This window comes from Pelecanus crispus, chromosome 4 (assembly GCF_030463565.1).
Source record: "Pelecanus crispus isolate bPelCri1 chromosome 4, bPelCri1.pri, whole genome shotgun sequence".
Classification (NCBI taxonomy): Eukaryota; Metazoa; Chordata; class Aves; order Pelecaniformes; family Pelecanidae; genus Pelecanus; species Pelecanus crispus.
In genome coordinates this window covers 73,753,580-73,778,313 of record NC_134646.1, presented here as the reverse complement: position 1 = coordinate 73,778,313, position 24,734 = coordinate 73,753,580, and the positions used below count along the sequence as shown (strand labels likewise).

The window sequence follows — 24,734 nt, the reverse complement described above, 5'->3', positions numbered from 1 at the left end:
CAATGAAGCTAAAACGCATAAAGAGATCAGGAATTTCAAAGGGAGCTTTGCAATTGGTCTTGATTCACTCTAGAATGGACTCAGGAACTCTTTAGTATGAAATCCTAAAGTAGATTTTAAACGGTGCATAATAATGACTATACCTGGGCAGGCCAGAGGTCCTTCTAGCCCAGTATTCTGGCGCTGATAGTGGGCAGCAGAAGATGTAAGAACAGAGCAAGCGTATAATCTTTAGCCTCTGCAATTTGCAGTTGGAAACTTGGGATTCAGGGTCTTAGTGAGAGTGAACTTACTGCATTTAACAATACTGAAATGGATGTTTACGGGGTTTTTTCCTTGAATTTGTGCACTTACTTTTGAACCTGTGTATAATTTTTACCATTCACAATATCTTTCAGAATAGTCTTTAGTAGGTTAATTAGGCATAGTACGAAGAACCATCTGCTCTGTACTTACCCTTTCCTAGTTTCACTAGTGGTGACCCCTACTTGTTGATTGGAAGAGACAGTGTACAAAGTGAACTGTCGTTCCCTATTCATCCTTCCCATGCCACTCCTAATTACAAACCCCTCAGTCTTTCCTAGGCTGAGGAGTCTCAGTCTATGTAGTCATTCCCTGCATGGCAGTAATTTGATAGTTCTGGTTATTGTTATTGCCCTTTTTTGTGTCGTCTTGAGACCTCTACCACGTTAGACATAAGACCAGAACTACACATAGCTCAAGATGTGAGCACATCTTGAATTAAATGGCACAAAAAAAAAAAGAAGCTTTCTGTGTTGAAGGATAGTAACAAGTGTCATGGACTTAAAAAAAACGAATGTGATTTGTATTTTTATATAAATACAGTGAAATTTAGCTTAGGTTTTTTATACTAAACTTTATGAAATATATATTGTGGAGCAAATTGCAGCTGTCCTGGCGAGTGGTGCTGATTTGCCATCTAAACATAATTAAATAATTTGCAAGATTTTTAGCTTAGGATCATGTTTTGTGAGAAACATTTAATGAGTATGACTGTGTATTCTAGAAAAAAAGAATGGTTAAAAGTGTTTATTTATCAGCTATCGGGAGAGCATATTGGTTCTTGTTCCTTTTGCAAATTGTTGTGGCTAGTCTGTCGAGATGGGTAAAATTCCACATGTTTCAAAGTACTGTTTTCCAGTACATTTTAATCAGGTATGGCAGCCATTTTCATTTGGGATTCATTTGGATGATAAATTGTTTGGCCTGGCACTGCATCTGTTTTCTGTGTTTATGAAACTTCAAGCCCACTGAGAGGTTACCTGATCCGCCACCAGTATTGCCAGGTCCAGCTGAAATACACCTGTTGTGTGTGTACATGTGTAACCCAGAGGTTATCTGTAATAAGTCCTTAATTCAGCCTAACTGCAGACTGTTTGCATGCTTGGATAATAAAAAAGAAAATTATTCTCCCTCTCTTGTTCCAGCATCTTTGCTGGCTCTGGCCTCTACAGTGCTCTCCCTCCTCGTTAACCCCACTGCCTCTTTTTCCAGTGTTGCCAAAACTGTCTTCACCCATTTGTAGCTGTGACCCTTGAACATGAACTGGACAATTTTCTACACCTTTTAGCTGTCTTTGGAGGGAGAGAGCGAGTTATTTCATGGTGCAGGATTTCCGAAGACGTAAATCTAAGTAACAGGACTTAAATGCTGTAAAAACAGAAGTTTTCAGGATGGGATGCAAACTATTAACAGTATCCTCTAGAAAAAAAGCTTTAATAAGTTATTATTTGTTCATAAGTAGAAAGAAAATAGCTTCAGAAGCAGCTTTGTTTTTCTGCTATAGGGAATGGCTTTTTAAGGCTGCTTATAATTTTATCCTATGAATGATGGAATTTCTTACCAAATCTGTCAAGTTTTCACTGGTTTTGTTTTTGTCGTCGTCGTCCCCCCCCCCCCCAATAATCACATGTTCTGCATGATTCATCTTTGCTTTTCTTTTTAAATATATTTGGCTTTGTAATAGCAAAAAGTTGGTTTTATCTGTAGTTCTGCTTTTGGTCAGCAATAACAGAAATTTTTGTTTCATGTCTACGCCTTAAGGAGTACACAGCGTTATCATCAAGGGTCTTCTCTGTTGCTAGTTTTCTTTTTTCTCTTTGTTTTGTTTACTGATATTTCACAGTAAACCCTTGCAGTTATCACCAAGTGCTCAGGCCATGATAGCAAAATTTTGCCAAAGCTTATACTCTGTGTTTCTCTCTTCTAAAAGCAATGAAAGATTTGTTTAACTGAATACACTTGACATCTCTTTTATCCCATCAATCCATTATACACTTATAAATTCAGGTCAAAAATAAAAAGTAGCTCCAGATAAACTTTCATTATATTAGATAGATAGCTTTTCTAACCCCTGCCCCATATTATCTCAGATACTGCTATTGCTTTCCCTTTAAATAGATCATTCTTCTTTGTTTTTTTGAAAACTTTATTCATATTTGTATGTTGGAACCATCTGCTTTGCAGTAGTGCTGTGAGTGCTTGTATTTTTATTTCATCCAGGCAAAAGAGCGAGGGTAAGAGGAGGAAAAGGAGAAGTGGAAGGAATGTTGAAAATTCAGCCAAAGCATTACCCAAGGTCCTATAGTATAATGTAGAAAATGATGCATGCTCCTGTATTGGATTCTGACACTGCACCCACCATTTGAGCCATTTTTAGTATTATTACTATTTTTTAAAGTTCACATATGCCAGAATTTACACCCTGCAATGATTAAAGCTCTGCCCAGCAAACAAAATATTAATTTTCAGTGGTGCTGAAGTCTGGAGAATACCAATGACTCTATCAAAAATGTGCGTCTTTGGAAATGGGACAAAGAGAAAAACCTTTTATGAGAACATGGGGTTTTGTGTTTTCTGAGGCTGTTATTTTTGGCTATTGTTGGGATAATGGTTGGTTGACTCCTAAAATATATTTTAGTTACAGTCTACTCACTACTTTTCAGTCGAATGTGCACAGTAGTGCTGTTTGATTTATCAATTTCCTGTGTTCCTAGCTCTTTGATATCCTTCTTTCACAATTATGTATTTGGGATACTGGAATATTGTCCAGCAGTGAAAGGTAGCTGGCAAAGCTGAAGAGGAAGGCAGTGTCGGTGACTGCAAGGTCTCTCTCCAGACCATTACAGTGGGATTTCAAAGCATGCACTCGTGCCTCGTGGCCCTTGCAGTTTGTATGATGGGTGTTGAGTGGAGTGAGACATTCCAGGCTACACATTATCAGATGTTTTTGGCAATTACTGTAAAACTAATAAACAAGATTTGTAAGGAAGGTTACATTTACATGTGTAGCCCCAATTTTTGTCAGCCATTAGTTCTTGTTTAGAACTGAGCTTGAAGATTAGTTTGGGTTTTAGTTTTTTTTCTTTATTGGATGTGTCTTGTCCCAAATGTATAGCTTTCAAGTTTGTGGAATCAGGCCCATATTAAAATAAATGGGAGGTTGCAGTGGCAGCACCTACGACACCTAGTATGCAACTCACTGGCCTGATGAGAGCCACAAGGGTGTTGGTGGGAAGTGCCCGTGCACCACACTCTTTGTAGGGAATACCCAAGGTGTCTGCTTTCTTTTGGCCAGTGTCTGGAAGGGAAGCTGAGTGAGATGGACCTTCCACCCACTCTAGCTGTTCCTGGTCGTTCTTTTTCTTCACTTCAGACATCTGCAAATATTTCTGCATGATAAATGCACACCTTAGAGATGTCTTTCTATCCACTGATTCTAAGGAGAGTCTCCTTAGAATGTCTACATTAGATCAGAGAAATTCAAGGAACACTAAGAATTTTTTTTTAGAAGAGATGAGAGTTTGTTTTTCAGCAGATGGCAGTTCCTTTTGAGAAAGAAGCAGCATATTTTTATGCTGGAGATTTTCTTCAGGATTCAGGAAAACAGTGCTCTGGCAAGTATCCTTCAACCAACCCATCCTTTCCTCCAAAGTCTGGACTTACTTCTGTGAAAAGCTACTCTGGTTTTTAACTTGTGAGCAGGAAGCTGTGCAGAAAGGGATTGAACATTTTTATTTCCCTAAGCAGACTTTCCAGCTTACTTATGTATCTGCCAGTGGAGTAAGGGGCAGGAATGGTGTCTTCCTTGGAGGGTCCTCTCCAATACTGGCTGTACTCAGCGATATACTGAGCTTCCCATTGTAATCCCATGATATTTCTTTATTCCACAGTCCTGTCATCAAGGTCATATTTAAGTCTGAGCGGTGTCATGGGAAAGCTCAGCACACCGCACCATTTGTGATGCCTCTGTTCATTAGTTTGCAACTACACAGGTAGCTTTGTGTATTTCATATAATTAGCACTGTGAAGGTTATCAAGAACAATATTAATGAAACTTAAATACCCTTTTTCATGGGAAAAGTTAGTTATTAAGAAGTTAATCAAGAAATTAATCGAGGGGTATAATAGAATTTGTAATCGAATCTCAGTAAAATTCTGATTCCAAGTCCTGGTCTAACGATTTATTTAGATATAGAAAAGTAAGGTAGATTTGAAGTCTTGTGTTTTGGGTGCTGATTGCATACTGGTATAAGAGCGGCCTCCAAAAGATAAGTCTAAACTGTAATGAACAGCAGATGTGTTTCCAGTGCAGGCTGGCAAACCTGATTTTGCAAATGGTGGGCTAGCACCATGTTTTCTCCTATCAGCTTGAAGAGGCCAGGGTTGAATTTGAATTGCTTACCTGAACTCAAGCCTAAGTCACATGGCCGTCACTGCTGTCCCGTTTCCAATTACTCAACTTGTATTAGCCAAACTGAATGAAGACTGTGCTTTTTCGCAGTGTATGCATAACCTTATGTTGACGCTAAATCACAAATAGCTAAGACGCGAGGACGCTATCTCTCACCTTCATTTCCTGAGGCCAATGCCTTGTTCTGGTTGCTCAGGCATATGCTGCTAGTTGCTAAGCTTTCTCTGTAACACTGGGAGCTGCTGCTTAATTTCCTGTCACAATTTTCCTGGCTTGGTTATGCTGACTATAGAAACTATCTGCAAAGAACTGCTGCTACTAAAATTTCTACCACTATCTTTCTTTCTCTAGTGATATGAGGCTTTCATGCCTGCATTAGTTTCTGCAGTTAATTAATCTAAGTCTTTCTAATACTTACTGTGGTGAGGATAGAAAAGCAATAAACAGTGCAGATAAGGGATGAAATGGTTTAATCCATTAATTAACAAAATACAGAATATCCAGGTACAACTATTACTCCTCTTCTAATCATTGGGAGTTGGACAAGACACATAGAGCCAAGAAAATATATCTCAGCTATAAATGAAGGTATAGTTCAGTTAGTATGGGGTTTTTTTTCTTTCCTGGTTTTAATAGCAACTTCACATCATAATTAGGAGGATGAAATTCCTGCCAGCCAAGTACATAGTTTGGACAGATTAAAGGGAAGAGGTATGAGAAATGATAATTGCTTTGTGCTCGTCAGACTTCTATTGAAAATCTGACAGGATAATTACAAAATACCTGCTTTACAGAATGTCTAGGCAAATTTTTAAAGAGCTATTTAAAGTTGTTCGTTTACAGTCTGTCTGAAAAGAAAAGTTTTTTCCCCCTTTTTGAAGTAGTTCATTACCATTTAGATATGTGGTACATGTTCAAATATAGACCTTATTCTCATGTGCACGCCTGGCTGCATTCCACTGCCCACCCCCAAAGAAAATTGCCCATAATTTTTTGCATTACCCCACATACTTCACCCACGTACTCACCCTTAACTTCCAGCAGAATGTTATTTCACCTGATGGAAACTGTAACCTTGTTGTTTTCAACAGTCTGAATCATAGATAAATTAGTTGAGAGAGAAATGTTCTTGTGGACTACACAAAAAACTATGTTTTGACTGACAGTAAAAAGTTGTTCTACTTTCAGCACATTTTCATGTCTCATCACATGATTTTTCTTCACCTGCTTTTGAAACTTGAAAATGACACTCACCAAATTGCCAATTTTCAAAGAATATTCTAGGCATAGGTACCAAAACCCTACTGATTTTGCTGAGAACTGAAAGACCCCAAAAGCCTGACTTTCTACTAACGTTCACCATATGGGGTCATTTGGATCACAGGGCCACAGATACCTGCAGAAAGGCAAAAGAGTTGCTCTAGGCACCTCAAAGGCAGGGCTAGACTTAGTGCAGGCTTTTTGGGGAAGGGTGAAGCAACCTTGGTGAGTAGTGGACTTGTAACAGGAAAAGTAGAGCCCACTAATACCAGTTGTTTCAAGTTCCTGCAATTCAATGTAAGTCAATCCAGTATCATTATTATATACAGTTGAACAGGGATGACCAACCTCCTAGCCACAAGAGCTAGATTTCCCTGTATGGAGGTACTGTAAGCAATATTTCATGATCCTCCTCCTTGTTGGATCGTGCAGCGCACAGATCAGCTAACCAGCGTGTACCAGACATGACCGGTGAGTAGCCTGCAGACTGGCCAGCTGGTTCTGGCAACCAGGGCAGGCTTTGAGTAACCACCCTTCCCACAGATGCCAAGACCATCGTGAGACCACATGTACACCTTTCCTGTGACAAGGACACCTGAATTTTGGTTATGTCAGGAAACAGGATGTGGGGACCTTAGAAAGGATCACCATAGATGAACTGCCTCGTTATCTGTAGCTGTAGTCAACTAACTGGTGTATCTACATAATTTCCGAGACTGAGGCTTTGGGCCTATAGCTATAAGGTTAATTACTGTAATATTTAAAGCTTACAGTTCATATTTTTATATAAATAATATATAAAAAAGAATAAATTAAGTGCTGGGTGTATAATTAATTCTGTATCATGTTCATTGGTACACTGAACTACATTGTTTCGCAAGAAATGCACAGTACAGATTGTACAACAGACCATTTTTTATAGAAATCTAATTTCTCTCTTGCTTCTTTTTCTTTGAACAGTTTATGAAGAACCAGAAGACCCCAGTAACAGATCATTTTTTTCAGAAATTATCTCTTCAGTGTCAGATGTCAAATTCAGTCACAGCGGTAGATACATGCTAACAAGAGATTACCTCACTGTCAAGGTTTGGGATCTGAACATGGAAACAAAGCCTGTAGAAACATACCAGGTAGGTATCTCCTATGTCTTGAAATGCCACAATATAAAAGCATCTCTGTTCAAAACCTGAATGTTTTCCTAAACTTCCCATTGCTTGCTCTGAGAAGCGGCTAGCTGAGAGAGCTGCTAATCAAGGTTGTTAAAAACCTTATAGCGGCGTCCCTGTAGTTGCAAAAGGGCAATCGCAGCATCAGTAAGGAAGTGTAACACATGGGGAGTCAGGGTAACACTCACTGCGGATTGGGCTCTTGAAAGAAACGATGCTTCTAACAAGGGAAATAATCTCTTCACTTTGGCACCTGTTTTCAAATGGTGTATGTCACTATTAACATGTAAAAGAAACTGAGGAAAGGATTTTGTGAGTTGCTTAGCATTCTGGTCCCGCTGGGACTGCTGATCAAATTACACCTTTGTAATTTCAAAACTTTTTTTTAAAACTTCATCTATGCGTTTCTCCCTTGTGCCTAGTTCTAGAAGTGATCAGTGTTAAACCCTAACGTCACCACTGACACAGCAGTTTGCGAATGCCAGACAGACACATCTGGTTGCCTGAATTCATTGCGATATTATCCAGACAAAATGCCAGTGGCTCCAGCCAGCGCTGAGTTTGTACTCTGACATCTGTTCTGTTTGGCAATAGAGGGCTGCGTTTATATTTTTTGACTCTGCCCTGAAGAAGGAAAATATGTCTGTGACAAAGAAGCTGCTTGTTATGAAAATGCAATGAGAAAAAGCTGTTAAGCTACTGTGGAAGGGTATGCAAAGTAGGAAAAATGTCATTCATCTGGCTCGTACTGCTTACGTAGAGACAGTCCTACGACACTGCTGGAACAATCCCTTGTTTTCTGTGTCTGTATAATGGCAGGTGGGGTGCAGGAGTTCACAGTAACTATCATTAAGATTCATTTTAAATTAATATGTAATGAGGTAGTGTGACTTGTCAAAACAACCAAAATTTGCCATCAATAACATTGGAGGTGTTTGTAAGCTAGTATTTAGTAGACAAAGTGGGCCCCAGTGTTTTCCAATGCACCCATTACCTTTTGGTGGATACTCTTCAGCGTGTCTCGTGTTAGCATTGGAAAGTCTGAGCCTGTATACCTTTAAAACTACAGAATTGGTTTTGCTCTGAAAATGGCAATACTTGTAATGCTAAATGTGTTAGAAATGTTGATATGCTGTGAAAATGAAGTGGGAGGGTAAGGGTGAGACAGTATTTTATATAACAGAAACATATCTTAGATTTTAGGAGCTTAGGTAATATATTACTTTATACTTATGCTAATGGAGTAGGCAGCCTTGTCCCTGGAGAGGAATAGCTGGTCAAGCCAACCTGTTTGTCTTGACTTTGACGTCTGCTTTTATTTCCTCATGTAGGTAGCTGTGAAACAAGCTGGCCACCTTTAAATCAGTCTGACAGCCAGCAGTGGGGCCAATTAAAAAGTTATATTTCTCCATGCTAAGATGTGGAAAATGAGTATAATGTAAATTTTTCAGTACTGATTATTGCAATCAGAAGCTTACTAAAAAAAGAAAAGACCCACAACAAAAAAAACCCTGCAAATATAACAGTGTTCTTGCTGCCTTACTTTAACCTATGGATTGCATTTAGTTTTCAAATACTTATCCAGTGCCTTGTAAAGAGTATACAGATGCATTTCTGAGTGTTGCAGCAGATTAAAGGAGAATCTGGAACTCAAGGGCCTTAGGAAACCAATAGCAGAGGACTGCATAGGATTCACACAGTCCAACTGCTCTGGACAACCTTTCATGTTTTTCAACCACAGATAGTAGAGAATTCTGTTCTTAAGAAAAAGTGGTTTAAATTACTCTTTTAAGTAACTTGTCTTAGAGGTATCTCTCTCACACATACATAAATCTCATATATAAACTTGGAAATCTCTCAAAAAGTTTTTTGTGGTGGATCACCTGAAGGCAACAAATAAACCTAGCATTTTTAGTTATGTATCCACATATTTATGATGACATGCATATCATTAAAAGATTAAAAGATATTAATTAAAAGCTTCAATTTCTCATTTCATCCACTGCATGGTAGCCACTTAGATATTGTCTAGCTGAGAGACTCATGAAGAGGGTCACAACAGGAGATTTCCCCACCAGGTTGTAAGAGGGAGCAAAGTCTATAACTGTACTGCTTCATTATCAGGTTACAATTTTAGTATCACAAGAAAAATCAGATTCCTCATGCAAGTTCTTTTCCTTATCAAGGCTGTGGCTAAGACAATGTTATTGCATAGAGCAACCTTGCTGAAACACTGTAGCTGCTGAGAGTGATTCAACATGATTTTCTCCTGTTCATGCTTCACATAAAAGAAAAAAAAGGACAGCACTAAAACGGCCAGTGCTTGAAAATTGCAAGGCAGCCCTGTCTAACGGGATACTCTTTTGATGCTGCCCAGGTGAATTACCCCAGCAGAGCGATACCAGCAGCAACCAGAGGTGAACACGTTCATAGCCAATAATAGCTTGATTCACTTTTTGGCAAGGTCTGTTGCATAGGGATTTGGACGAATGTGTCACTTACCAGTGCAATTCCTGATTGTGACTGTTCAGTCCCCGTGAATTAGCTCCCCATGGAGTCATGTGGCTGTGTTAGTCTGGAGCACAGAATTACTAGATAATTCCATGAAGGTCTGACCTAAAACAGTGCAGTGAAGAAGAGGAGAATGCCTTTTGTAATTAGTTAGGAATGAATTGGGTTGGGATTCAAGTACTATTCTTATGTGGTAAGAACAATATGTAACAGATAAGGCAAATCTGATTTTACCTTCAATTGGTAGGGGCAGATGGACATGCAAACGGGGTAAAAATTAAGTGTTTCCTCCAGTTAGTATTTCATGGTCATTGTGAGGGTCTGAATGTGGTCAAATGTGGTAAAGGGTCCACATGAAGAGCAAGCTGGTTGTTGAAAGCAGTAGTGCAAGTTTGCAGGCAGAGTCAGTCAAGAAAAAGGAACTGACACCTTGAAGAGATCGGTAAGAAATCTGAGAGAGGAACTTGAAAATGCTTTTTGACAGAGCTGGTAGAAAGGCACAGCTCCAAGCTGTGGAATTGGACGCACTTCGCAAAGGGTGTATTCATGACAGTGGTCATGACAGATGGCTGCTGGAAATGGTAACAAGAGGAAGACCTAGAAATGACAGTCAATGAGGCAAAGGCAGTCTAATTCCTTCTCCTGCCTTACCCAACCTTTCTATTTCTTCCAAGTGTTGGGAGCTCACAAGGATGATAAAGAAAAGCACTCCAGTTCTGTAACAGATTACACTGCTAACATAAAAAGGCTTTAAGTAAAGAGAAAATGGAAGGATTTAATTACAGAGGATGCAGGAAACTGCATCAGTGCTAGAAGTGTTCTGACCTATTACTCGCCATGAGGGTAAATGCATTTAGTTGTGAAATGTTTTATCTGCCTCTACCATTTGCCTATTATTTGCTGTATAAGACATTATCTGTTGATATACAGCTCAGTGTTCACTCATCTATTAATGAAAATTGATCCATGACTAAAATTTATAATCCCAAAAAACCTTACATTACAAATATTGCTAGGCTACTGTACCATTTGGCTATTGAAAATGGATTAAAGAAATGTAAGTGAAAGATCATTGTCCCTTATCTGGTCTTGATAGTAGTTATCTTATTAGAAGAAATGTTTATACCCTCAGGTCAGAGGAGGATGCTGAGCATCCATGAGCAGGAACAGTCTCGCTGGCCTTGCAAGAACCAGTACCTCTGTATGCCAGAGCTAAATTATGCCCCTCAGCTATTGGATTGGTATGTGCGCTCCAAGAGGCCATCTACACATCTTTGTTTTACAGTTTCTACAACAGCTGGAAGAAAACATCAGGAGTGAAAGTGCATTAGTAAATTCATCTAGGCAGGGATTTTCTAGCTCATTATTTCCTTGTGGAATGAAACTAATCATCCAGAGGGAAAACTAATCAAATTCAGCAAAGGATTGAAACAGTTTGCATGAGATCTGTCTCTTTATGATAACCCTTGTTCAGCAGAGATGTGTGGCCCAGAGGAGGGGTCTCCTGCTGGTTAGTCCCACTTTTCAACTACGTAAGGGAGAATTTACAATGTTGTTTTTAAGTCTCAGCCAAATAGGGGATATCCTTGGGCTAAATTAGTGTTCTGATTTGTGGCCTGTGCAACTGCAACCTTGAACTGTATTTGGCTTCTGAAATACCTTACCCAAATATATGTATTACCATACATTACAGATTCTTTTAATAGAGCCAAGTTCTTTCTGCCACAACAAGTGAGAGTCCACTTATCTGGAATATGACATTTTTGTTACTATTTAAATTAGATTTCTTGTGCATTAATTATCACATCTAGGGTATCAGCTGGTGAAATGTCTTTGGGAATTAGGCTAGCACTGAGAAAATCACCCAAGCAGGAAACAAATATGTTGAAGAGGGGTAGTGTGCAGCCTGCTGAGGGAGGTATGCTTCATGCCTTCCTGCAACAATAATTCTGTAGCACCTGGTTAATTGGGCTGTGAAAAAGTACAGATAGCTTCTTTAGAGTTTAAACACAGTATCTTCTGCAAAGTTACCAATCTGTGCAGCACATTTTGAAAGTGAACGTGGGAGATAAAGCTGAGGGGGGTGGGGGCTGGTTGTGGAGTTTTATATTTTGTTTTATTTCAAGAATAACAACAGTTATTTTCTTTGAAACAGGTCCATGATTACCTTAGGAGCAAGTTGTGTTCCCTCTATGAAAATGACTGCATCTTTGACAAGTTTGAATGTGCATGGAATGGATCAGACAGGTAATCCATCCTTATGGCCATCACTGTCTTCATTTGGCTCCCATATGATGGGGAACAATCAGAAAGTAAAGTGTTACACATGGTTATTTTCCACATCAATTTACATCTTCACATATCAGTGTTCAGGCTGATAAAAGGTATCTGGATGTTGGTGCAGTTGTGTCTCTGACCGCATTAGACATGATGTATACCTTGTTAATCTTGGCTCATGCCTTAGGGGGAAAACAAACCTCCTCAAATTCTGTCTGTTTTCACCAAAATCATAAGTAGGCTGCAGAAGTTAAAAAGAATGCTGCCAGCTTGCACAGCCCCACCAACACACTAAGGAAGCTTGTGTGATCCTGTATTTACACATGAGCTGCCTCAGAAATCCAGTTCATTTACTGGAAGCAGGGAGCAGGGAAAGGCAGTCACAGGCACCCACTGATTCTCCACAAACTGCTGCCACCTTCCCACTGACATAAATGACGGTTTCTTCTGATACCTACCCCCATCAGAGCAGTCCCTTTCCCTGTGCACTGAAGGAGTGGTCCTGGTTTTTATCTTGGACATAATATCTTGTTGAATATTTTAATAAGAAATACTGGCACAAGTCAGAGAGTGCGAGCAAGGATGAAATGTGCTAATGCCATAATGTTAGCAAATGGTGGCAGTACTTTGGGGAGTAGGAATATTGTACAGGAGGGACTGAGTGGCCAAGAGGAGTGGGATAATGAAAATGGATGAAATCCAAGAGTATAATGAAAGGTGAGGATTTTAGTTAAAAGAAAACACAAACCTTCATCTTACCACTTGGAAACAACTCACAGGGACATTCATACACTAAGTGACTATGGAAGGGATTAGCAGTCTATGAAATGCATGTGAAAGAGAGCACAGGAGCCAATTTTGAATGGCACACAGTGACTTCTGGCTCAGCAGAGCTAGGAGCCAAGAAGCAAAAGTTTGGCACTCACTGAGAGCCTGGAACTGTGCCTTCAGCAAACTTAGCTTCTCATTTGGGAAAGAGAAAAATGGTCCATCTCGTTGTATTTGGAGCAGGTCTGCCCCCCTGGACTGGGCAAGGAGTATGAAACAGAGTGCGGGGCAGCTGTGAAAAAGGCAAATATGATCCTCAAATGGGCAAGACTGCGATATCCAGCAGAGAAAAGAGTAGTGGTGACATTATGTTAGGGTCTTATTCGAAGACCCTTGGACTGCAGCTACACATTTCTTGCCCCTCAAGGCGGATGAACTAATCAGGCAAATGGACAGCTGCTGTAAAGAGGGGAGAGGGCACGAGTTTGGTTTTGATCAGCTTAGCAAAAGAGAAGCCAAGATTATACTTGCTTCTAGTAAGTATGTCAAGGAGGTATACACAGGGAGGAAGAGGATCTAGCTAAGATAAATGTGAATTATAATGACGCAGCAGCAAATAGGTATGAGTGACAGCAGGCAATTATAGCCTGGAAATTAGAGGTAGCTCATACCTGTTTGGACAGTGACAGTGTGGAGCAGTCTTCCCATCCTGAGTAGTGGAGATGCAAGAAGCCCAACTGTTTTGATGATGGTACTCAGGAAATGTGTGAAAGCGGTTATATGAGACATTGGTTAAAATGACAAGTGTCTGAATTTGGAAGTGCAGAGCAAGGTCTCTTCCAGTCCTGTGTTCCACAAATGCAGATAAAGTGTAATGCTGTGCACCGTGCAAGGGGCATCTTCCTTTTGGACTACTGTCCTTTGCTCGTTTCCTGTACCTGCCCAATGGAGAGATTCTATCTTTTTTAAGAAATAAAACTTTTACCATGTATCATTTATTATGCAAATGAAACTATATACTTCTGTTATCTCTGTTGTCTGCATGCCAGGGTAGTGTGTTTTCTGACAAGGATTAACTCAGCATTGAGTATCCCCTCTGATATAAACTACTGGCCATTTAAGATGACATAGGTGGACCACACTGGGCAAAATCCTTCCTGGATAGCTATGACTGCAACTTGGGCACCAGCTGTTGTGCAGATAGCTTTGATATGGTCAGAAAGTGGGAATGACCCACAGAAGTTTTAGGGGAAGGTCCAAGTTTTGGCGCTTTCCTCTGAACCTCCCAAACCCATGCATGAATGGATGTTTTAGCAGAGGGTTGTCTCAGTAGACTGGTTACTGCTTGAGTTTGGTCCTGCTGGAAATACCAAAATAAAAGCCTTTCTTGGACATATGAATGGTGCTGATCCCTGCCTAAATCTGGCACAGAAGAACAGCGCAATCCAGTCATTTAGCTACTGTGAAACTTTGACAAAGATTCAGGGCTTTTCAAGTCCTTTCAAGCCATTTTGCTTATCCTTGATGGGAATTCCCAGTGTGTTCTACAGGATGGACAGCCACGTATTCCCAGGCCCTGTATTTGAATGAAATGCCCTCCTCACTAGTGCAGTAAGACCGCTCTCTGGATAGTTGCCTGGTAATAACAGAAATATTATTCCATATCAGGATTTAAAGTGAGCATAATATTTTCATTCCTACTTGACAGATCAGAAAGATCAATGCAGTGAGTAATTATTAAGTGGGAACATTAGGTTGTGGGGGCTTCATTTATTGTCCTGCCCCAACACTGGGGACGTACACGTTGTTAGTCGTGCGCAATTACCAAATCCGTTACTAAACACAATATGCTGCTCTTGATTGTAAAAAACTGTTGAGTAGAGTAGCTGGCAACATCTGACAAAAGATAAGGGTTCTCTTTAATCTAGTTGTTTCTTTTTAAGAGTCAAATATATCAGCACTGGTGTTCATTTTTTAATTAATATTCACTCTTCTGAGCTTCTTGCTTCTGTGTATGATAAGTATTGTATTGTTTTACTAAGCACTGCAAGGATTTTTTTTTTTTTCTGCTGGTTCATAATTTAAATTATATTTGGGTACCAGTAACTCTTAAAGAACAGTTCATTTGAATAGTAAGGTCACTTAATTTGATCCTTTTGGTATGGGTTTTTTTCAAAAGGACTACTGCTAAAGGTAAGCAATGCCTATTAACAGCGGTACTCTTTAAGAGATGTTGCAATACGGTATTTACATTATTAATATGGATACGTAACAGTAATAACTGCAGTTCTAAACATGTCACTTTTATCTGCTGCAGACTTTAAAGCTACAATGACAATTTAAAGTGATAGGATTGTTCAGTTAAAAATGAAAGCATATTATTTATGTGAAAATACTTTTTATTAATTTTTGTCATTATTAAGGAGTTAATCTAGGCTATGATAGAACCTGATGGTGAAGCTGTTTACAAAAAAAAATCAATGTACGTGAGCTCTGATTAGAACGTGATTGATGCTTGGTTACTCCAATGAACAGGAACTAATACGATCAGACAGAGCCGATCTCATTTGCTGAAGGGCACATTAATCACTATGTACTTTGGCAGCAACAGTGGTCAGGGGAGGGAGTCAAGCAGGGGTCTTACACTAATTCAACCAGATGAGCACATATTATCTGTAGTTGAGTATATTACACTAAAATCATGCCATCTTTATTGTATATACATCATTACATGACTATGTAGAATGCATGAACCCTATTTATACACCAACTTAATTTAGTTCTTCCATTTACTTCTGAAGTCAGGTCTCTTAATAATGACCTGCAAGACACTGTTTTCTTCTCACTGTTAACCATACCCATTTTGTTATTTCAGTTTTACCAAAAACATTAGCACTTACGGAGCTGTTTGTGAGTTACAGAAGCCAGTAAAAGAAAAAAATAGTGTAGTAATTCTACATGGTAGTAAGTGAATACCTTAATTACTATTCTTTTTTTTTAAGATTTCAAATGAATGGGTGTATGGGAACCCTTCCAGGGAGACTTCTGAATACCATCATGATAAGTGATATGCTGTAAGCAGATGAGTGAAGTCACATACAACTGTTCAGTCAGTCCTTTCCTACTGAACTGTCATTCATCCCACTGAATATCCATCAGCCTTCACTCTAATCAGGTGGAATTGGCAGGTCCCAGTGGATGAGACGTTAACAGTCTATTCCTGTCTGGCAGCACGCTCCATGCTGGAGAGCTCAAAGACATCATTTTGTTCTCAAGGCTCAGCATGTCAAATACTAGCTTGGAAGGACTTGAGGATCCCCTGTTCTTATTCCCAGTCTTATTCCAGCCAGCTGTACCAGAGTGCCACAATCCTGAATCCGGTGTCTCAAGTTTTCCCATTGGCATACTCCCCAGGAGGTTTAAAGAAGTTCCTTCTTTGTGATGGGGAGTCAGTTGCTTTGCACAGCGCAGAATAAAGGAAAATTCCCCAGCATGCCAACAGACCCCCACTGTTTGCAACAGTGCTTCCTCCTCTCCCTTTGGCATAATAAATCTAATTTTTCATTCCCATGAAAAATGTTTTTGAAGACTTTTCCTGGAACCAATCCTTTCTTCTCATAAGGTCAGCTTGTTCCGAAACCAGATCTGGTGGGCCTTGCTTGTCAGTCCCAGGAGACTGCAGGTGTGCTGTTCTGCACTGGTACACATGCTAGTGAAATCTTGCAAATTTAGGGGCTCAAAATATAATTGGGGAGACAGTTTTGGGTCAAAGAGATGGTCCCTTTTCATGCTGGATGCCTTGAGGGACTTCTTTGCAGAGATTTACAAGTCTAGAGGCAGGCTCTGGTGGAAGCTGCTCTGAGTTTCCTCCCCTCACACTTGCTTGGACTCGATGTCATGCCTCTCTTGCCGCAGAGAATGAAGTTCTGCTGCCACATTTGCAGCGAGGGGCAGGTTAACAGGGTTGGTTTAGTTTTTCTATTATCCTTAAGCCTGGCATGCACTAGTACTTGAAGCCTGCCCAGCCTTAGTCCTGTCACACCATCCCATGGCTTCCATGGGCTCTTGAACAGCAGTGGAGGGGGGAAACTATGCCATGAGCTGGATTTCTCCAGACAGTAGAAATCTGCAGGTGAAGAAAAATTTCTGCGCATCTAGAAAGACTAATGTGGGCCAGAGTTAGCCCAAAAATTATTATAAAAGAGTCTTTAAAAAACACAACAACAAAACCAACAAAAACCAATATGAAGCAAGTATGGTTTGGTTTTTAAGCAGGCCTCAATTTCAGCTGATGTCCCCAGAGTTTCAGGGCAAACTCTGACATCCAGGAAGGCAGCTGAATGGAGCAATTTTGATAAAAACTCTTGCATGCAAGGATGGCCACAACATGGATGACATTTAAGAGCTCGGCTTGCAATAAAGAAATCAGAACGAAGTATGGGAATAACAGATATGAGAAACACAGAGATAAGCCAGTTCTTAGTGGCTGACATGTTTGATGAAATCTCAATGCCTAAAAAATATTATGGAAGGTCTCACTGAAGTTTAGTACAAATGATGAAGTCCTATTCAGATGTCCCTGAAGTTGGTGAGGTAGGGAATTGGTTGACCTTCCAACAGAAGCAGAACTTTAGAGAGAGAAGCCACGTACTGAAGCATTTCATTTAACAAAGAGTCATTACCAAAACCAAAATATTGAGAGCCAGATGGTTTAAGGTATTAAGATGCTTAAAGATGCTGAAGCCATCAGTAGTTGTTAGAGTGGTGCTGTAGACCCTAAATTAAACATCGGTGGTACAACTACTGGTTGTCATGTTCAGCCCAAAGGAGAAGGCAAGGATGGAAGCTCAAAGGCTGAGAAAGGAACAGAGAAACGGAAATGACAGAGTGAAGCAAAAGAGACAAGACAGAGCAGGGAACAGAGGGTGAAGGGAGGACACTTCACTGGCAGGAGAGAAAAGCAGATACAGGGTTTTTTTAAAAAACTGTAGAGCAGGGTAGAAGGAAGTGGAAAAAGAAGAGGGGAGGAGGAAGAGGGGAAGGGAAAGGAAAACCTAACTGGAAAGTGTGGTAAAGACCAGAGTCAAGATTGTAGGGGAAGAAAAAACCGAATAGAATAGCAACTAGGGAGGGAGTAAAAAGAAAAGTCATTATAATAAAGGTAGGATTGGACTGTATTGGGGGTTTCTCCTTCCCCTTTTACCTTCTGTAAGAATAGATTTGTCCTGCTTGTAAAGAAAAAAAAAATAATGGATGAGACTTTGGGCCATAGCGACCCCAGGTGAGGACTGAAGTTTGTCAGTGAGATGCCTCAGGTTGCGTTAATAAGCAAGAATGCCCCGGTGTCAGTGCAGGCTGCACGAATTAGTAACATTTTGTGTTGTTGCTCAAAACACACACATTTGAAGAACTGTCAGAAACCCTCAGACCTTGCTTGGAGCAGCTCTGAAAGAGGGAGCACAGAGTACTCCATGTGCTCTGCAGAGCAGCACCACGCGGAGAGGAAAACGTGTTCCCCTCGTGGGGCAGCGCAGGAGGGCCAGCGTGGAGCTGTGCCAGCACATTTGGGGCCCTGCAGGTACGGGGTGTTGCCTCTCCTTCCAGAGCACCGGCTGGTCTGCTGGTGGGTGAAATGTAGGCAGTGGTAGCCGTGTCACTGCCATTGGGGTTTTTTTCCTGCTTTTTTTTGCCTTTTATTTAATTTTTTTTTTTTTTTACATCATGCTGCCTGTAGCTGTGGTGGTTTGAGCTGGGTACAGTCTAGCAGCAGCTCTGCTCCAGCCTGAGCTATCAGTATGCTGCTCCTCGGGGTGCGCTGCCGTGTGCTCTGCATCCTAAATACCCCTGCATGGCTGAGACGACGGTACCTCTGACCATGTGTAGCACCACTTGTAAACCTGCTGTCTGAGTAAAATTAAAGGTGGCTAGGCAGAGCTTTTCCAGGCTGCTCCCTTACACACCTGTGAATTAGTGTGGGGTGTTTGGGGTGAGGAGCTTCGTTTGGTTTCTTGAACCAGCCTCGCTTGCAAGGGTTTTGTGCAGGCACTCGTCATAACACTGCTGTGCAGAGCAGAGTCTGGAAATACAGAACAGACTCTTCCTATACTCAGCTACAATTTTTATTTATATATATATATATATAAAAAAAAAATTCTCCTTACTGCATACATTCCATTATTGTACATATATATTTTCCTGAACGGGAATAAATTGGAGGCTTACATCTAGTTCTCACTCTCTTTTATTGTTATTTTAAGCAGCAGGTAAGGTTATAATCCGTCTGTGTTTGTGACCTTGAACAAGAATGGGCACTTTCTCATTTACATAACGCTCTTTTTTCCTGAGCCATTAAACTGCAGAAAAACAGGGCCAGCATGAAAAGTAGTTATCTACATATGTTAAAAAAAATATAACTGCAGTAAATCCAACCGAAGAAAGCAGACTTTTAAAAATATGCACGAGTTCAAGAAATTAAAAAGCAAATGGACTGTAAAGGCAGTTTTACTGCAGGCAAAACCTCCTAAAATAAGATTCTTGACAAATGCCTCTCTGTGCGTTTGGTGCACTGGTACTCTGCCTGCATGATGACTGCTCCCCTGATGGTTCCTGCCTTCATCTGGAGGGATGCTCCTCATTCCCCTGGCGACCGCAGCTCTGCAGCCCATGGCACAGGGTGCCCCAGCGTTATGAACCCGTTTCAAAATTTTGCCTGGGAGGAAAAAACCCCACGGTGCTGTGCTGGGCTGTTTGCATCACAAATTGTGTATGTTAGCGCCGAGATATGAAATAACCTCAACTGTTTCATGTTGTGAATAACCATTACAGCAGGAGCTGTAATGATAAGACATGGTGATTTGGAAGGAGTGAAACATTAGATTTACTACTGTTGATTCAATTTCTGAAATGGGCACTAATCTTGATCAATAGGCTTTCTGCAGCTTCTGGGATACATTTTATCAAGCTGTCACACTGAGTCTTTTGGCTTGCGAAATTGTTGGCTTGTGCCTTACTAAGCAGGATTGTGCCAGGACTTTGCAGGTGGGGAAGGTAAGGGAAACCTCCCTGCAGACAACCCAAGGGCAGGTACTGCTTCTGCGCTCTCCCCAGCAGAGAGGCAGCTCCCTGCCAGGGCCGGCTGCAGCTACGTGCGGGCGAGTGCCTCTGTTGCCCATCCCTGAACTCGGCAGCAGAGCAGCGGTATCGCCGGGGGTGTGCTGCCTGCAGACTCGGAAAAGCAGCCGCTCCACAGGGTGAAGGCTGTAGGTGAGCTGTTGCTGAGGGCAGAGCGTGCTGTGTCTCCGTGCGACGTCTATCTGATTTGCAGCAGTTCCCCTTCAGCACTTCAGGAGCTGCAAAAAAGCTCAGCGTGGAGTCAGCTGTCACCCAACTCCAGCATGCCATCAGCAAAGATGGAAGCAGGATGGAGCTGGCAGTCCCGCTAGTGATTCACAGCGTACAAATCCGGCTCACCCGCTCTAGTCACCCTACAGTGGCTCTGAAGCGAGCAGAGCTGCTGTCAGTCAGTAGCTGTAGTGCAAAAGCAGTTAGCTGCACAGCTCCGTTTGTGCGTTTTTCAGTATATTATTCATTTGTATTACGGTAGCTCCTAATGGCCCCAAATGAGATCAAGGCAGCGCTGGCTGGAGGCTGCGCATATAGTGTACGACAGCTCCTGCATCCAGGAGCATCTGATCTAATCAGCTAGCGGGTGTCTGTATGGCAGACAGTATAGTTTGTGCCTTATTCTCCCACAGTTGCGTATGCGGTGGTCTCCTGGCCACCGTGCTGCTCAACACAGATCCCCCTCAGTGGGAAACAGCAGCAAAGTGCTAAAGCAAGGTAACTGTCGTTTGAGTTGGAGGTTAGTTTGTTGTATGCAAAGCACGGGAAATATGCTCTTTTGGGCTGCAGTAGAAAGGCAAATAGTTTGTGATTGCCTGCGTCTTAGAACTGTGCAGCTTTTCCTGTGGAGATTGACCATTCAGGATGGATTCCCCTTCCAGGATGGAAATTCAGAAAAACACCCTATTTGGGGCTGAGACAGGAGAGTAAAGCGTAGGCCTGGCTTCAGATATGGAAAAAGTTCACAGGGGATGAGCTTTCGAACAAGGCTCTGAAATCCATGATTATGCTAATCCAATAACCTGAGGGCCATGGATGAAATCCTGAATTCATTAAAGTTAGTGACAAAATATCCTCCCCTAGGGACTGGGGGAATGAAGCAACTGGCAATCCATTATTTCAAACTACAAGCTGATTAATGGGGTAATTTTTATACAGATTGAGGTATGTTTTCTGTCCCTTTCTCCCAGACCCAGAAATATATCCTGACTTGAAGCTGTATTCAGGCTTCCTACACGAGTTGACAGAATCCTGTTTATCAATGTCTTTATCTTTAAGAAGCATTGTAGATACAAATTTTAATGGTCTCTGGACTTGCAAGGCAATTTACTTGTGCAAACTCAGTGCGATTTTTCAGAATCTTTCAAAACACCTTTCTTCAAAATACTCATTAAAATATAAAATTATGTACTAACTCCTACTGTTGTATCAAAAGGTTTGAAATACTTGGAAATTTTTTTTTTAAGACTGTTTCTGGAATCATGGCGAATCTCAGCTGTCAGAAAAGGTAAGGCTCTGGAGAAAGAAAAAAACCTGAAATATATGATCCTTAAAACATATTACTTCTGTTGTCTTGTGAGGTCAATCTCATGATGCCAGCATCCTGACATTTGTGCATGCTTCAGGATGCGAGTTTTGGGGTAACTGTAATTTTCATTGAATACTCTAATAGGGAAGGGGAAGACATTGATAGAAGAAAACTATTCACTCTGGGGAGTAGTGGGAGAGATCCTGTTTTACATTCTTTCCCAGCTGAAAGCAGAAGATGTCTAATCCTGAGGTTAAAGCTCAGCTGTCCTGATCCAGTCATGTTAGCAAGACATCCCACAAGCTGCTGTTTAATTTTGTCTTTGTTTTCTCTCTCTTTCTCTCTCTCTTTCTCTCTACAGCGTGATAATGACAGGTGCATATAACAACTTTTTCCGAATGTTTGACCGAAATACCAAGCGGGATGTTACCTTGGAGGCATCCCGAGAGAGCAGTAAACCACGAGCTATTCTTAAGCCCCGGAGAGTCTGCGTCGGAGGCAAACGGAGGAAAGATGACATCAGTGTTGACAGTTTGGACTTTACTAAGAAGATCTTGCACACAGCGTGGCACCCAACCGAGAACATCATTGCTATAGCAGCGACAAACAATCTGTACATATTTCAGGATAAAGTGAACTCAGAAATGCACTAGATTTATCAATATCCCTCTATATTTACAAACCAGCCTCTTGAGAGTTGTAGAAGGATGCGATCTTCACAAAAATTGTGGCTTCTGTGGTGGGATTTGTAGGTTGCATCCTTTCATCCCTCAGCCTGTATCATTATTGGTGGCAAGCCAACTATTTTCCATCACTGCAACTGTATGAGTAAAAGGCACGACTGCAAATCCAGTACTGTGGTCTGTATCGGTTCCTTTAAACGAACAGGGGTATTTATTCACTCCGGGAGCGTTCCTGAGGAGGGCTGAGCCTCCTCAGCTCCCGTCGGTCCTTTCGAGGGTCTCGGTGGTTCACAGGACCATGCTGTTCCGGTGCACTGCCTGCTTTTGCAGTCCACAGCATTTACCACATTGTTAGAGCTTTTTGCCTCAATCTCTTGATTGGGTTTTTTTTTTTTTTTTTCAGTAACGTTTTCCTGTCTTTCAACTAAGCCAAGCCTGTTTGAGCAAATGAATATCCACATCCCTTTAGAGCACGTGGCACATTGGAGGGGCCTCATGACAATTATAACTGGGAGCAGAATCCCTGCTGGTGAAAAGCTGCCCTGTCTCACCCGTCCCCTTCCCTTCTTTACAACAGCCTCTTATTTATTCATTTATTCACGTTACTAACTTTGCGCTTCAACTTCCCGAGTAAGTGACAGATCGGTATAGTTACTCAGCCAGCTTATTTTAAGCAGCTCATTCTCCATCAGTCTCTTTGCTCTGTTTAAAACAATAACTAGTATCTTCATCACCTGGAGGACTATTAAAACACTTGGTACTGCCACTCCAGAGGGACTGGCTGGTCAGACACCGTCTGGCAGTTCACACACAAACCCGTCCTGCCGTTTGGGGGTTGGAGTTCTGGAAGCCTTGGCTAGAAGTGCTGTCCTTCAATGCAGTGATCGGCTTCAGTGGGAACCAAGTTACGTCGCTGCTAGACACTTCAGAAAGCCCCTCGTTTGCTTATTGCAGCGTGGTTATTTTAATCCTGCCTTTGGGGAACACGGGCGATGCCATGGTATCTGTAACTGGAAAAGAATGGTACTGGGAGAGGTAGCACTGCTCAGTGAATTTTAATGTTTTAAAATGAGTCCACTGCTGAGCGACAAAATTACTCCTGGAGAAATATTAAAAATCAAAAACTCCAAACCAAACAAAAGCTTCTTGCGCATAAATACCTTTAGATCTATCTCTCTTTTCAAATGAATAGCTATGTAAACGCAACATGAAAGTACACGCGATCGGTGTACCACATGCAGGAATTATATGGGAACGGTGCAGTGGGCAGGGAGCCCTCTTAGTCCAGAAAAATAAAGTTCTGCTGCATCCCTAATAGCTCTGGCAGGGAAATTAATATCCCAGAGGATTTCTCCTCAAACCATGAATAAAAGGGCACAACTCAGATGACCTGATAATCTGCCCATATTAAAACTCCTCAGAAAAAAAAAAAGTCTTTAAGCCATTATGCACTGATTTCTTGGCGAGTGGAGAATGTGCTGATGAAGGGATCTGCACGCTTTTATATTGTGGTTTGGGGGAAAGAGGGGGTGAAAATCTACTTACAAGAACTAAAAAAACAAAGTCTGCAGCTTTTATATGACATCTTAACACAACACATGAAATCTCCATGTTTGAAGTTTTCTAGCTCAATGCTGTGTATTTTGTGTGTAGAAGCACAAACGCATGTGCATCAGTTTCCAGCCACACTAAACACATACAGTATGAAATGTGTAGGTTAATTTTAAAGGGAATGAGGAATGTTTGTTTATAAAATACTGTATGCTGTAGCAGGCATGGACAGTATATGTACATATTTATTCTAATGAAATTTAACAAAATTGCTTTTCTTTTTTTTTTTTTCCTTGTAAAAAGGTTTAAGAATGTGGTAAATTGTATAGAAAACTTGTTAATGCCAAACCGCTGCTTCAAGGGTGTCATACAATTTCTTTGACTTTTGGCCTCCTCCATTAACCTTTACAGCTCAAAAAAAAAAAAAAAAAAGCTATCAGCTCATATTGACATTTACAGCTAGAAGTACTGTAAAACGTATATTTAGCTTTTAACATCCTCAAGTAAGATTCTATAGATAACTTATTATAAAGGAGTTCTTAATACAACAATTTTTTGTTTTTAATTTGAAGTACCTTACTCTGTTACAGCTTTGGGTACCAAAAAGAACATGTTAAAATTAAATAAAGAAATATATCTTTGGAGCTTTATAAAACTAATGAAATACCCAACCAAAATACCATGAAATGATTATAGAGGAAATAAATAGAAACCTATCAAAGACCAGTATTCCATTCCTGTCTTTGACATCACTACTACAGATTGGTTTCCTGGTTTCTTGAATGTATGGAAAGTTAACATAGTCATTGTGAACATTTCCAACTTTCTTTCTCTTTTTAGTTTGAGCTTTCAGTGGTGTAGAGTAAGTGACGGTAAAGTTGGTAAATCTGATTGTTTTGAAAGCTGTTGTTCATGGCTGCATTCTTTGTGTTGCACAAATTAGCTAACTGTTGTTGAATAAAAATATAAATATGTTAATACCAGCTTTTTCAATAAAACTACAACCAAAAAGGCATAAATAGATGACTTCAAGGCACAGCTTATTTTTAAGCTAGACATGAAAGAGTTGTTTTAGCTCCTTTTACAAAGGAGGAAGAGTCACAGGGATCAGGACTCACAGGGCAAGCTACTACGTGAACTTCAAGTGTTGTGGC

General features: G+C 40.8%; 1 protein-coding gene across 4 annotated transcripts in view; it reads left to right on the top strand.

Annotated features, from left to right (window-relative positions):
- The window catches only part of PPP2R2C (protein phosphatase 2 regulatory subunit Bgamma), a 202,075-nt gene extending 180,076 nt beyond the window's left edge, over positions 1 to 21,999 (top strand). For all 4 annotated transcript variants that reach the window (XM_075708969.1, XM_075708971.1, XM_075708968.1 and 1 more), the window contains 3 exons: positions 6,935 to 7,104; positions 11,807 to 11,898; positions 21,708 to 21,999. In XM_075708969.1, coding sequence (XP_075565084.1) covers positions 6,935 to 7,104; positions 11,807 to 11,898; positions 21,708 to 21,999 — 554 coding nt within the window. The remainder of the gene's footprint in view (positions 1 to 6,934; positions 7,105 to 11,806; positions 11,899 to 21,707) is intronic.
- The last annotated feature ends 2,735 nt before the right edge of the window (positions 22,000 to 24,734 follow it).